The sequence below is a fragment of the Eurosta solidaginis genome, chromosome 5 (assembly GCF_040869045.1).
Source record: "Eurosta solidaginis isolate ZX-2024a chromosome 5, ASM4086904v1, whole genome shotgun sequence".
Lineage (NCBI taxonomy): Eukaryota > Metazoa > Arthropoda > Insecta > Diptera > Tephritidae > Eurosta > Eurosta solidaginis.
This window is the reverse complement of record NC_090323.1, coordinates 192,401,815-192,417,257: the sequence shown is the minus strand read 5'-3', so window position 1 is coordinate 192,417,257 and position 15,443 is coordinate 192,401,815. Positions and strand designations below refer to the sequence as shown.

General features: G+C 35.1%; 1 protein-coding gene and 1 long non-coding RNA gene across 9 annotated transcripts in view; one reads left to right on the top strand and one right to left on the bottom strand.

Moving 5' to 3' along the window:
* Lmpt (Limpet) overlaps positions 1 to 15,443 on the top strand; it is a 958,773-nt gene that overhangs the window by 500,135 nt on the left and 443,195 nt on the right. For 2 of the 6 annotated variants that reach the window (XM_067787097.1, XM_067787096.1), the window contains exons 2-3: positions 8,863 to 9,326; positions 14,635 to 15,011. In XM_067787097.1, coding sequence (XP_067643198.1) covers positions 9,163 to 9,326; positions 14,635 to 15,011 — 541 coding nt within the window. In that variant the 5' untranslated portion in view covers positions 8,863 to 9,162. Of the gene's footprint in view, positions 1 to 8,799; positions 9,327 to 14,634; positions 15,012 to 15,443 lie in introns of all 6 variants that reach the window. The other 4 variants (XM_067787095.1, XM_067787094.1, XM_067787093.1 and 1 more) reach the window with 2 other exon arrangements.
* Positions 1 to 15,443, bottom strand: part of LOC137251988 (uncharacterized) — a 199,931-nt gene that overhangs the window by 158,933 nt on the left and 25,555 nt on the right. The window lies entirely within an intron of this gene.

The following is a 15,443-nucleotide window of genomic DNA, read 5'->3' as shown; positions in this document are numbered from 1 at the left end:
CTGGTATTTCATGCTCGTACATATTTACGGCTTTTATAGTTTATAATTGCACACTAGCGCATTAATTTTGAGGAAATCCTTAGTAAAGATAAGCTAAAATAAATATAATTGAAATGAAATAAAATAATAAAACAAAATCAAAGCTCTGACTTCGTCTATCTGCTGGAATTTCAATTTTAATCCATATGTTTACCTTCAATCTTAAATTCCTATGTCTTAATCATAGAATATGTTGTATTTTCTTTTCTGCTACTTTCACATGCAATTTGAAGCATCCAAATTTTAATCAATCATTTACTTAAAATAAATATCATTGCAATTGCAAAATAGATCTGATTATTTTATTTACTTCAAGTAAAACAAATTCGTGAAATTCCCCAAAAGCGTTGACGTAGAGATATTTCAGTTCTAGTCAGATAACAATACATACGAATTTACCAAAAAAAAAAATTTTTTTTTGAAATAATAATTTTGCCGATATATATTTTAGCTGTTCAAAATTTTTTGTTTACACACAACTTTGCGGCTACGTCACTTTTTCCAAAACAAATACTCGCGCATGTGGTTGAATATGTAAAGTGTGTTAATATATGTACATCTGCGAGTGAAAAATATGCAGCATTTATATATTTGTGTTTATTTTTCTTAAATTGTGTAGGTAAAGAAAAATAAAGTACATAACGAAAACTACATACTTCGAAATTTTCATGAATGTTTCTTAAACTTCTGGAATTTTCGAAATTTTTGGAAACATTTTCAAAATGAGTTATCATTTTTGTTACTTTTAGATTTATATTTTTTTATTTCGTCAACTTCAAATATTAAAACAAGAAACCACAAGTAAAGGTGTCTAAGTTTGGATTTAACCGAACATTATATACTCAGCGCGAGCTTCTATTGCACATTTCATTTCAGATAAATTACTTTTCTCCATAACACGTGGCACCGCCCGTTTAAAAGAATTTGTCGCCCCATTTCCTCTTACAACAAAACTTGATAAATGAAATATCATTGATTCAAAACTATTTTTTGCTAAGTTACAGCTTATTATTCTAGTCAACGACCCTTTTAAACTTGCTTCATATCTAAGTTGCCGTGGTCTTTAACCGATCCCGTCCATTTTTACTGGAAATATTTGCTACTATAGGGAAAATTTGTGTACCAAATTTTATTCAAATAAAAAAAAAAATAAAAAAAAAGCATAGAAAATTGCTCAGTCATAAAAGGGGCGGTCCACACCCATTTTCAAAAATTTTAGTGTTTTCCAAATTAATGTTATAATTCAATTTCAAAAGTAAAATTCTATTGATACAAAGCTCTTTTTCGTTTAGATACAGCTTATTATTTTCGCCTACGATCCCTCTAAAAATCTTTTATATAAAAGTGGGCGTGGTCTTTAACCGATCTCGTCACTTTTTTCTAGCAATATTTCCTGTTATAGGGAAAATTTGTGTACCCAATTTTATTACGATCCGTTAATTTTTCTTCGAGTCGTGGCTCCCGAAACATAGAAAATTGGTTATTAATAAAAGGGGCGGTGCCGCGCCCATTTTTTTAAATTTGAAGTTTTTCCTATGTATTGTTATAAATCAACTGCGGAAATGAAATACCATTGATATAAAGCTGTTTTTTGCAAAGATATAGCTTATTTTATTCGTCCACGACCCTTTTGAAAATCTCTTATATAAAATTGGGCGTGGTTCTTAACCGATTTCGTTGAATTTTGTTTAAAGCATTCCTTATAGTAAAGGCAACGATAGTTTTAACAATTTTTTATTTATGATCAATAATATTTGTAAAATTGATTTCATCACAAGTGGGCGGTGCCACGCCCATTTTAAAAAATGTTTTCCGATTTTTATCAAGAGTCTCAGTATCAGTCCACACGTGAAATTTCAACATTCTAGGTGTATTATTTACTATATAATCAGGTTTTTTGTGTTTTCCAAAATGTTATATGTATAAAAAGTGGGCGTGGTTATCATCCGATTTCGCCCATTTTCAATACCAATCTATTTTGGGTACAGATAAGCTCATGTACCAAATTTGGTGAAGATATCTCAATATTTAGTCAAGTTATCGTGTTAGCGGGCAGACGGATGGACGGACATGGCTCAATCAAATTTTGTTTCGATACTGATGATTTTGATATATGGAAGTCTATATCTATCTCGATTCCTTTATACCTGTACAACCAACCATTATCCAATCAAAGTTAATATACTCTGTGTGCAAAGCACGCTGAGTATGCTGAGTATAAAAACTTTTAGAAAACATTTTCGAAATGAGTTATGATTAAATAATATCTTATGTCAAACCTCTCAAGTTTTCGAAAATCCCCAATCTTAGAGGGCTAGGCTTTTTCTTTAATTGCAGCTTGACTGTCACTTCATAATCGTTAACATGTACATACTTAACAATACAGACCCTACAATCCCACCTTAAGAATAAGGAATATCTCAGTTTGAAAAAATAAAGACTACCTACCTCGAGAAACTTCCAGGGGCAGAGTTGACATTAAGCCAATATCATGCCTCGAGAGCTCTGTGCACTTCTTCCTGTATTTCGCTTTGTCGCAGTCTCAATCTCGTTCTGATTATCAGTTTTAATTGCACTTTTGTTCTGAGTGCCAGTCTTTGTCTTAGTTTAAATATCAATCTCAATATAGATCACTGTCACAGTGCCATTCTCAACCTCTTCCTCAATTCTATTTTCATTGTCAGTTGTTTCATTATATTAGTAGTTCACAGGCTCCTTTATAGTCCTGTCTAAGTCTAATTATCAGTATGTGTTATTCACAGTATCATTATCATTATATCGGACTCACTTTCAATCGCTGTTTCACTATTAATATCAGTCGCAGTTTTTTATTGTTTTACGAATGCAAATCGTGAGATTATGCAAGTAGGTTTATCTAAATGTGACGTCATCGGATAGCTAATAAATTAGAACATCATACGTACGTCATAACCGTCGTTTGGAATCTGCTATCTCAATAAAATTAGATCGTGCTATTATTAAGGCTACTTATATTTCTAGCTACCTTATTTAAATCTGAATTTTTATTCGGCTCTCATATGACACGTACTTTCCCACCCCAGGCATATCAAATAGATGCCTACAAGAACAAAATTTACTTATGAATGTGCCTCTATACCCAGACACTTTCACAGACATTAAAACTACTTTACTGTGTTAATGTTTTTATTTATAAATTCACGTAACAGCAGATAACACATAATAAATGTATTCCCAACTAAGCGATTACGCGCAAAGCCTTGCAATAAATTTTGTTAGGGTTTTATAGCCTATCATTAATGAATATAAAAAGTACTTAACTAGTGTGTAGGGAGCACAGTGGGAAATTTCGGAAAAATTTTGTTAGTAGAATTGTGAAGAGTTTTGGAAATTCTCGGTTATAACCTTTTGAGTTATCGGTGCATCTCATTAAGCAGTTTAGTAAATGGACGTAAATATTGTGTACAACAAAATGCTCTTAATTATTCAGCACCACAATGGTTGTAGAGCTTCACAATTTAATGTATTCGCTTACTTCACTTACAATGTGTTAAAATCAAACTGAATCCTTGAATTTCGCCGCTTATATACCACTTAGTTTCTGCGTCATTATTTTCTCCCAGGGATTAGAATTTTTGCACACAAGCTTTCCGAATAAATAGTTGCTTGTTTACTTATTTAGGAGATATAATAATGAGCTGTAAGATCTTCATGCAAATATGACGATAGTGCAACGAATGAAAACCCAGAGACTTCGCGGGCTAGGTTATGTTCTACAAATGAACGAAGACCCCACCCATCAAGAAAGTATTTCAGGCGACACGAGACCTCCACTAAGTTGACAGAGACCTCTCTTGGTACTTTCAGTTGGAGTTAGTCATTGCAAAACAGGTATAGGTATAAAACCGCTTAGGCGGCCAATTATTGACAATGATGATGAATTGAAAGGGGGAATGTTAATTAAAATATTAAAGTTTTTTCGAAAATAGGTGTCCACTAAAATCTATATTAGAAATTCAGAAATCATACATGAAAAATAGTTTTAAGTGGTTATAGCAAAATTTGACACACAGGTTGCCATTATTTTGCGTGAGGGAAATCAATAAAATCAGACAAAGGCCCGTCGCATAGAAACAAATGTGAAAAATAAAAAATGTTAAATAGACAAGTCTTGCTCCTTCTTCAGAATTTCCCAAAGTTTAATGTGCCATGCTTTAAAGATGACCTAACGTATCTTGGGCGTATTCAGTCTATAACCACGCCCACTTTTGTGACAATGTCAACAATAGTCAGAGTCAAATTGTAAAGTCAATATCTCTGAAACTCAATAAATTATACGAATAAAATTTTCTAGAAAGAATAAACTAAATAGAATCTACTTCACTTGTATAAACGATTTATTTTTGATTTTTGTTGATTTTCCGGTAGGGTGGATAATTTTTGTATATTGGAACAATTTTCCGGCATCCCTTGTCAAATTTGGTTTGGAGACAAACCGGTTTCCGCATTGCGGTATCATCAGTGTTATTTTTCGTTCTGATCTGTTGTTGTCATTTGTCTTTTATTTATAGTTCATAGGTGCATGAGCAGATACTGTCTAAAACGACTAAAATTACTGACTTCTACCTGCTTCAGCTTAGACAAGTTGATCACTGAATACCACCCCCGTTTCTGAACGAACACATAACAAAACGATACCATTTCTCTTTGTTTAAAATCAAAATTAACTTAACGAAATGATTTCGCTTCGTTTCACCGAAAAACTAAACCACTTCGCTAACGTTACAAACGTTATGAAACACTCGCCGTTAATGTTAATTTCACTCACACACAACCGAACACGTGCAATGGTTTTGATAGCATACTTCGTGTTTAAATTTAACGTTTCAGCGCAAGCGACATCAACTCGTTTCGGTTAAAGACGAAATGAAATTTATTTTGATAACTGCTTTTACAATAAAATTCGCAAGTGTTTCAACAGAAACAATTACAATTTCTTGATTAATGTGAAACTTAAAGTTTCGTCACATAAGCGGGTTTTCATATAGATGAGTTTAACTTAATCTTATGCCTTATGAGCAAAGAGGACGTAGTCGCTGATTTTTTTTTTTTTTTGGGCGAGATGTGCATATGTGAAATGTCTTCTATACATTTTCATGGGGTGTTTGTGTTTATTTTTTCGACTGTATCTAACTAATTCTCTTTCCAAAAATCACAGTTGCGCAAGGTGACTACACCGCATGGATAAATGGGAGACAATTCAAAAATGTTCCTCATAGAAAACATTCGGCATCAATTTTTTGATTTCCAGCGAGTTACTCGCCACTCGTAGCAAACTGGTGGCTCTTACCATAATTTATCCTCTTTGTTATGAGCAGACTGCACGTATTTTTCTGGAAAACGGCAGATTGAGCGGCACTGGCGCCATCTGACATGAAAAAGTAGCCAACTCCCAACTTTTGTTGCAAGCAAAGCATAAAAAGAAGAATTTGACATTTGTTTTGGCTAAGGGTGCTTTCACACTTTTCAAGTGAAATTATATGTCCCACTCGTTGATACATTTCTAACATTTTTCACAGTTAAAACTGCTATTTAACAAATGAATACGACATAAAATATGTAAGCAAGTATTTTTGTTGTATAGGGAGAATGTTTATACCAATGCTTGTATGTGAATGGGCAAGGCGAAATAAACTTCTATTGCCAAGTCTGAAGTTACTTTATATTTACAAACGCAACATCTTGGTTGATTGTGGCGATGTTACTGGCATGCATAAGATTGCGTTGAACGCATCTATATGAAAAACTTCATTGGGTCTCGGCCATTAGCATTACGATGAATGCTTGATTTATACCTTTACAGCCGGCTGAGTTAGCGTTATCTTAATATTGCCCATCCTTTGAATTTACGTATTTATTTTTGAAGTGCTTACAGATTGGTGGTTTTTATCAACATATTTATTTAATAGCGTTACCTTCGAAAAATTTTATTAGATAACATCACGCAACTACACATACAAACTTATAATTTGTCTCATATAACCACAATACATATACCAAATTAACGGCATTACTACTACTACTCGAAACACAGAGCGAAACAGAAGTTACTTTAGCCTTGAAGCACGTCATGCTTCTCAAACAAAAATAATTCTTATTAATCTTAACATCGTCCACTCCCTAATACATACTGCCCCTAATGCACTCGCTCCCAATTTCAAAATAATATCACGATTTCAGTTAAATGTTAAGGGTTGCTAAGCTTAGAAGGTTGCTATAGCCGTGATTGACTTTTATGTCTGACTTTCTTTTTTCGTTTACGCTTTGATGCCATTTGCCATCTTCATATGGGTAAAAGTTGATTTTTGGGAGGGTTCATCAGTTGCTTTGATTGGGGTGCGAAGACGTACTTATTTTTGAGCATGTGTGAGTGAACTTTACCGCTAAATTGAATCTAATCACATATGTAACTTTACATATACATTCGTAGGTTTCCTACAGATGTATATTCTATAGTCTTCGTTGAGGTGCAGGAACAATGTGAATGTGTGTTGTGTGTGCATGTGACCGCGAAATTGTATGGAGCATAAATTGCTTTCAAGAGGTGAAATAAAAAACATTTAAAAGTCAAACAAGGAGCTGTGTTAGCTATGAAATTGACTTTTTGTTTTACGCTACAGTTAATAATTTGACATTTGTTTATGTTCAAAGCACGTATATACTGCTGCTACTTTTATCTGATTGGGCTGGGTTGCAAAAGACCGCTCCTTAGACTTAAAGTGAACTTTATGAGGATTTCGGGAAAAATACGGTTTTCTTATTTTGATCTTGTTATATGACCTTTAGAAGATAACTAATTAGGTTTTAAGGATCCCTCTAATTCCTGTCATTGTCCCGGTAGATAAATTTCAATACACATGGTTGGCTCACAAATTGAAAAGAGAACTGTGGATAAGAAATGATTGCTCAATCTCAAGGCGTCTGAGGTCTTCTTTGGTTAGGTAAAGAAAGGCGCGATTCCTTCTCAAACTAAACTGTTTGTTATCTAAACAAAGGATGCGTCATGTCAAAGTCAAACTTTGAGGTTGGGTTTGAATTTGTGTTTACAAGCAAGCTGTGAAAATTTTCCATGTGATTTCATCGAATTCGAATTGGCTGTTGTTGGGAGCTAATAAGAGCGGTGATGTTGTCGTGAGCCGTATAGAGCTAAAAAGTATACTCGATCCTAACTTCAACAATTTAAAATTTTGATAGTAGTAAAAGCGTTTAGGGAAGATAGGGATTGTTATCAGAAAATTTCTTGACTGTTTCAAAATCAATTTGGGAGCATGTTGGAATGCACATCGTTGTGGTACTCCTTACCTAATATTTCGGGTTTGTTTTTTTTTTTTACTTTGTCGGCACTTTCCTCTTATTATTTTGGAATTGTTAACGAATTATTAAACGGCTATCTCAGAATCATATTGAGACTGTTCGGGAGTATTTAAGAATAATTCGAGTTTAGCTGTAGACCATTCCGGAAGCGTTTGAAGGCGATTTTTGGACTATTCTCAGAATTATATCAGGGCTGTCTCTAAATTATTTTAGGCCTTTCATGATTGTTTTCTGGTTAATTTTGGAACTATTATGAGATAGTTTCGAAATTGCTATCCGGATAGTTTGTGGAAAGCTTCGGGATTATTTCGGAATATTTTAGCGAGTATCTCCATTTGACTTCAATACGATCAATGCATCATATTGGAACTCTTTGTGGCTACTTCGAGCATATTTTGCTGTACTTTGTAGGGTTTCTGGAACAAAAGCCCTGCAAGATAATACGGAACAGAGTAAATAGCATAACTTTTTTTTTATTTCTCTCGCTCCACTTCAAATAGCATTTCATTTGGAGTTGTTAGTCTGCTATTGGCTCTGCTCTAAATGACTTAGCTCACAGTAGAGCATAAGAAATGGTATGAATTTTTTATGCTACGGCTCTGCTCGTGCTCTGTTCATGTCCAGAGCCGGAACAATAGCGAAAAAAGAACAAATTCAGAGTAACATAGCATTTTAAAACAATACAGAAATAATCAAAAAATGGTTGGAATAATGTCCCAAAAACACTGCAAAGTGGCAGCAAAATAAGCCCGAAGTAGTCTCAGAGAGTCCGATACTGATGTGCCGATAGTATTGAAATCTATGCTCTATGCTCTGTGTTCATGTTCAGAACCGGAGCAGTATCAAAGCATATTTTTCGTTTATTGCTGCTTTGGTGCAGCAAATGCAAACACTGGTAAAAGCTTATTTTACTTAAATGCTTGTATATGAAAATTTGTTTAAACTTAAAAGAGCCCATCAAAGAGAAATAACAGCAATATCTAGTCAAATATATTTATAAACAAATACCTTAAGTTAGCCGTAATGTAAACTCATACCAATAAATGTACATACAAACGCACAAACATACACAATGTTAAATAAACAAACTAGGCGACCAAATACAAAACAGTTATTTGTACACACAAAAGATAAATAAATAAGCAAATTTTTGGAAAATTGTAATGCTATAAATCATGCTGCGAATTATATGGTATTTTGGTTATTGAAACGGACGAGTTGATGGCGTTAATTAAAATGTCAAAAAATTGAAATGAAAAGCTTTAACGATTTTCCTCCAGCCAACATCCTTTTAAGCGCACATCAACAAATACAACAACGAACAAAAGTGCGCCTAAAAAAGCATAAATTATTTTCATGCTCAAACAGTCAAATTTATAATGGTTTTTGAATATTTTGTGTTTACAGATTATAAGTAAGTAATTTATGTAGCAGAATTTGTTGTTTCTACATTAACTTATGAAATTGAAGGTGGTAAACAAAAACAAAAACGAGAAAAGTGAAACAATAAAGAAAAACAAAAACAAAAATTTAACAAATCTCTGTGGCAACAAGCAATCGTATTGAACTGAATTTGTTGAAACTTTGTTGATTTATTATTACGGAAAATGCGGCGTTCAATGTCAAGTTGACAGTTCTGTAATAGAAATAAATAAACATTTATGTTAATGTTTAAATTGTTTTTATTGAAACATTGAAACAATACTAATAAGCATAATTGAAAAGTTAATTATAAGTTAAGTTAAATCAACATAAAAAAATTGTGAGACAATGGTGAAAATGCTTGACATGGATCGACACGCTGATTGTCCCTTATGGGAGGCATTGGCGTCACAGTCCGTACCATGGACCGGCATGCGTTATGCTTGCCTAAATGTTTTACATGCATATTGTAAAGTATTCGATAAAAAGGAAATTTATGATCTCATTGTAAGGTAAGCAAAAAATGTATTTTTTCACCACTCAACAAACCGAAAAATTTGTAAAAGAGTAACTATAATACTTTTTTGAAAAGTTGTTTTTTATGACAACACTCTGCAACAAAGTAGTCCTGGTAATTTTCTGAAAGATGACATCGCACAGATATCTTAATATATAAAAAACACGTGTCACAGGTTTGAGGCCAATGGACTCCTAAACTACTGAACCGATTTTGAATTTGTTTTGCACTCCGTGTGTAATTTGATCTAACTTGAAATATAGGATAGGTTATATCTCAGTTTATATTATATATTATTATTATTATATAATATTATTTTATTGCAATTTTTTATTTGTTTATACGTAATATTAAAATGTTACGATACGCAGTGGCACTCATATTTTCAGGTGTGCGGATATACTTCCGTGTAATTGTTTGGTGTTTAATTAAACAACCTGCTTATCAATAAAAAATATTATAGCGAATGATATCAAGTATAGCACATCACCAGGCCCGCCGAGAGGGGGGAGGGGGTTTCTGAGGGGGCCCGCGATTTAGAGGTACTATGACATTTTTTTTAATACAGGAGAGTCTTTAGTTGTTCCATGTGCAATTTTTAAGCCGAAATTCAAAAGCAACGAAAATCTGCTATTCGTTTTAATATTATAGTGAAGTGTGAAAAATAAAAATCTATATATGTATATATAAAGAAAGGCTAAAATGTGTGTTAGTTGGTCGCCGGTGTTTGAAGAGATGCGTCATTCGATTTTGTTCAAACTTTCACACAAGTTGCGTGAACCTCACGCGGTGTTTACTAAAGGTACAGGGTCCCGAGATATAGGCCAAAACGTAGGCCAGTGAATGCCTAGACAGTGTTTCTACAATATGGATATCAAATGAAAGCTGTTGATGAGTGCTTTGGTACAGAGTAATATATTGTCCAGAGACGGACTGGGACTGGGATTAGGACTAGGACTGGGACTGAGACTCGGAGTAGGACTGGGACTGGGACTGGGACTGGAATAAAATACATACCACCTTCTGGGACATGCAATAAGGGATGCAGAAGAATGAGAGAAGAGAAAAGAGAGAAGGATATTGAGAAAGAGATAGAATGAGACGAAGATGGAGATAGATGAAGCGAAAAAGACGGAGGGAGGAGTGAACAAAAGGATTAGGAAAAAGTGAAGAGGGGGGGGGGGGCAGAGTCAGGCGGAAAAAGCTTATTAAAATGTATGGAGATAGGCCAAATTTAGGGCAGGACAACGTCTGCCGGGTCCTATATATATTTCTGAACACACAAATAGTTTAGCTCGTTGTTGTTGTTGTAGCGATAAGGAAACTCCCCGAAGGCCTTGGGGAGTCTTATCGATATTGAAGATCCTTTGCCAGTTGCAGATCCGGTACGTTCCGGTAACAAACACCAGTAAGGTACTAGCTAGACCATCTCGAGCACGATTTGGTATGACCACATGAAACCTTCTAGGCCATACCGCCCTCCCACCCCTAGATCTATGAGGAACTTGTGGTCGCCAGAGCCTTGACTGTTAATAAAGAGTATTCGCCACAGGTATTTGAGGTTGACAATTGGGTTGAAGAAGCTATATATTGCGCTGGTAGCCCCTTGAAAGGGTCGCGCTACACAACCACTTGAATGAATTTGGTATTTAATCGCCTCTTACGACAGGTATACCTGTCGCGAGTATATGCCCCTAACCTGCTGGGGTTTAGCTCGTCTAGTTTACTTTTAAATTAATTTTAAACATCAAAGTAGTCACAAGGTGAACTTGGGCTATGTGTGCAGAATCCGGAAGTATTTAAGCTTAAGCTCCTACAGAAAATCGACCCTTAAAAAATAAGTAGCAATTCATACTAACACTTGAAAACTCCATCATTTCTCCATCCACCACCTTTCTAAATTTTTTTCAAAGGCACCATGTTATTTATACGTGCTGGTGCAACATGTTGCTGAAGATTTTCTGGGTCTTTCCACTTCCACGGTAAAAAAAACAAACAATGGAAGCACTGTAAGTGGAGGCTTAAAATGTTCGTATGAAATATTAAGCTTTGTGCAAGGAAAAATATTTTCAAGAATAACAAAGCTGAAACTCTTCCAAATTTGTAGGAACTTTACCAAAAGCCACTTGTGACCTCTTAATATTGTAACGAATTTACTGAAATTCCTCCTATTTGCAACCTTCTACTAACGTTCGAATCACTAAACTGTTGAATAAATAACTCCACTATTCAATAATTCAAAATGACCTTTATTCAAGTACTTCACAATACTACTACTTCTCGACAGATAGCGTGCTTAAATCAAACTCATACTGATTCTCAGATTTACCTCCTTTTATAATCTGTTATTTCTCGTTCGCATAATTCTAGGCGTTTCTATTTCTAAAATTTACTTCTCGTTTACAAGCTATAAATTTGTCAGCTATAACTACAGATGCTCGATTTTATAGCTTCTCGGATAGCCCATGCGCGTGTATATGTGAGTAATACTTGCACAAATGATTGCATACTTTTGGGAGTATCTCAGATATATGCACGTGTTTGTGCGTTACACTCAGCTGCTTGTATGGACATATGGGTAGACATAGCGGTTGATTTGTTGATGTGCATACAAGTCACTGCTTAGTATCGGCTTAGAGATGATAGTATCCCTTTTGGGGTATCTCAGATATATGCACGTGTTTGTGTGTTACTCTCCGCTGCTTGTGTGGACATATGGGTAGACATAATGATTGATTTGTTGATGTGAATACAAGTCACTGCTTAGTATCGGCTTAGAGATGATAGTATCCCTTAGTGTTGCTAATATTTGTCACAATATTTTATTCTAAACAAAAAATAGCTTAGAATTGCTGTTAAAACAACATTTAGCTTAAACGAAATTTCTCAAGATGTTTTTCATGCAGAAACAAAACGCTCAGCAACTCGAGCCCGAGCTAGTGCTCACTTTTTATGCATAAGGCTAAACATCTTCTTGGAAACCAAGCTGAAACATTTTTGTTGTTCAAAGAGCCCTTGAAATTATAAAATTTTTATGAAGTCCGCTGTCTGAAAAATGCCATTCTTAATCTGTTCATAGAAAAACTAATAATTTTGTTGCATTGTTTAAACAAACTACTTCATAATTTACCGTTCTCTAAGTATCTGCTGTCTTCATACTATATAGAGCGCTACATACTTGTTCAAAGCAAATTTCACAGTGGGATGACATATGGTCAACTTATTTTATCTCTATTGATTTTGTGATATTTTAAAATTTGTCTTAGGGATATTTCGATTTGACTTTATGACCATTTTGGAAACAAGGCTATAACTATATTTTTAAGAAATTTAAATCAACACAAGAACAAAAAGTCTCAACAAATTAAACTGGTTAGTTCAAATAGTTCTTTTTATTTTAAAGAAATACTCGCCTGGACAATTTGTATTCTATTTTCGCTGAAGCGAAACCAAATTATAGAAAAAGCAGTGTCAAGGCGAATTTTTCGTGCCCATTGCAATTGAAGATAACTTTCATTTCCATAAGAATTATATCAGGCATGATGATCTATAGCTCCATGGTGCCCTCTTTTCTACACATTACCTCATTGAAGCCGAGCACCCACAAAAAGCCGAGCATGTCACTCGAATTCATAGAGTGTATTTGTTTACCTTCAAGCTTGAATGATTCGGAATTTTCTTTAGCTTGTTCTCGTAATGGCATCGCATTCCAAAAGGATGTGATGTGCGGTTTCATCAACATTGTCTCCGAACCGACATATCCTGTTGGAACAGATGCCCAGCTTATGCATGTTGCTTTTAAGTCTGCAGTGACCTGTAATTACTCTCAGCTTACTTGTGGAGAGGTTTATAATAGCTTTGTATAGCTTAGTGTTGTATCCCTCCAACACTGCCCTTTCCATGTCGCAGCAATATGGTTTGTTTCCCTCCTGGCCTTCAGCCTTACTTTACTGGCTATCAGCCCATTATCCTTCTCCAGAGGTTTTGGCTGGACCCACAAGAAAATGTAACATCATTTTGTGGGAACTTCAGGTTATTTTTTTAAAAACATCTTGAGTATTTAAATAAGGAATTTAAAAGTCAAATCAAATATAAAAATTAAAATAAGTCTGTTTTTATGCACTTAAAAATGTTCCCACACTCACTCCTACTTCTATTACCATCCCCGTTCCCACTCCCACTCCCTGTGCCTATCACTCTTTGTCACTGTTTCTTTCCTATCCCCCTCCTCCCTGTATCCCGCTCCCGCTCCTTTGATTTACTCCTGTGCCTATTTTCCATTATCGTTAGACCGTGCCCTCCTATACTCCTCACTCTCTTGTTCTCTCGCTTACGAACAAAAAAAGTTACACATGCGGATATTTGAGTAAAGAGCTGGCTATGTACCAATGTCAAAGCAAATCGGAGATTAAATGCAATTTGGCGAGTACTTGGATAGATTTCTGCTCCGTTTCCTTGAAAGAAAAGGTACTTACTTCTACTAGCCTGACTTGAATAACTATTACGCCTAAAAGAGTATTTGACGCTATTTACCTCTGAGCAGATGTAGGTCGAACTTCTCTTCCAATGTGCATCGTACTTCTTGCCCCCTCCTTTGCTCCCCATTTCTCCAACCATCTTTTTTTCGCCTTTTCTCCTTGTACCTCTGTTTCCTCCTCTGCCTCTCCTACTTCCTCTCGCTCTACCTCATATTGAAATTGGTTTTTGCGATATTATTCGAAGTCCTACCATAGTACCAAATTTCAAACATTTTAACAAAATCGGAACATTAGTTTCCAAGTTGTCACGAAAGAATGTGATATCAAAGGTTTTGGTGGTTTGGTATATACCACACCCCTTTTTTTAAAGCTGTTTTAGTATGTACATCAGTTCCTTCGAAGTTCAAGCAACAAGTTACAAATTAACATTGCAATCCGATACGTACAAGTACAAATATAAATTTTTGCTGCTTCTGTTTCGAAAAATTTAGGGTTTTCTTTGAGATTAACGTATAATTTTTAGTTGCAAAAACATTTCACTTGGTGCGCTGCTATCGATGCAATTGACAAGCTTTTTCTGCTAAAAAGCTTAAAGTGCTGTAAAGGCACTGCAAAGTTAACAGAAAGTCTTTCTAAGAAAAAACCTGGTGCAGCTTATGTTAATTGCTTATATGTATCATCTACGCAAATTAATTTTAAAAAATATGTCTTAAACATTTTTTTAAATACACAATTCAGTCACTTTAAATTTATAACTTAATTCTTTAGTTTTCTGAGAATTTTTTAAACTTTCAAATAACAACATTTTTCTATTCACCTTTCCAGAAAAACTTGCCAATCCTGCAAATGCCCACGTGAAGCTCATGCCATTTACCAACAACAAACCACAACGGTACATGAGCGCTTAGGATTCAAAGTGGTATCACCAGCTGAATCTGTTGTTGAACCACGCGATCTTGGCTACACTTGGGTACCACCAGGTATACGTGCCTCATCACGCATCAATCGCTACTTTGAACAATTGCCTGTAGATAAGGTGCCAAAGATTGGTACGGAAGGGGCGCGCTATCGTGAACAGCAAATTGCCTATCAACTGCCCAAACAGGATTTATCATTGCAACATTGCAAACATTTGGAAGAGCAACATGAAGCGTCATTTGAGGATTTCGTGACGGCCCGTAATGAAATAGCATTGGATATAGGTGAGTAAAGAGTGCAAGATACGAATATGAGCTGGGGTAACCATATATCCCGTCTAAAAAAATATCTTCAATTCTCTTTGCGTTGTCTTTATCATCTCAGAACTTCCGGTTCCAACAATCTTCTCAAAATAGTTTATTATGCGGTCTTTCATTCTAAATTAAAATACGGAATCAGCTGCTGGGGTGGCACCACCCTTAACAAAACCCAGCCGTTACTAGTATTGCAAAAGTATGCTGTTCGAAAAATATCTAATGTTAACCGGCTGCATCTATCGAGAGAACTTTTTAGAAGTCTAGGGATTCTCCCAGTCAAGGACCTGTATTATTTCAAAGTTTTAAAAATTTTTTTTTATTAGATGTGGCTATCTGCAAAGTATGAGGTCGGAAACATATAACCTGAGGACAAACTCACAAACTAGAGTCGTTGTACCT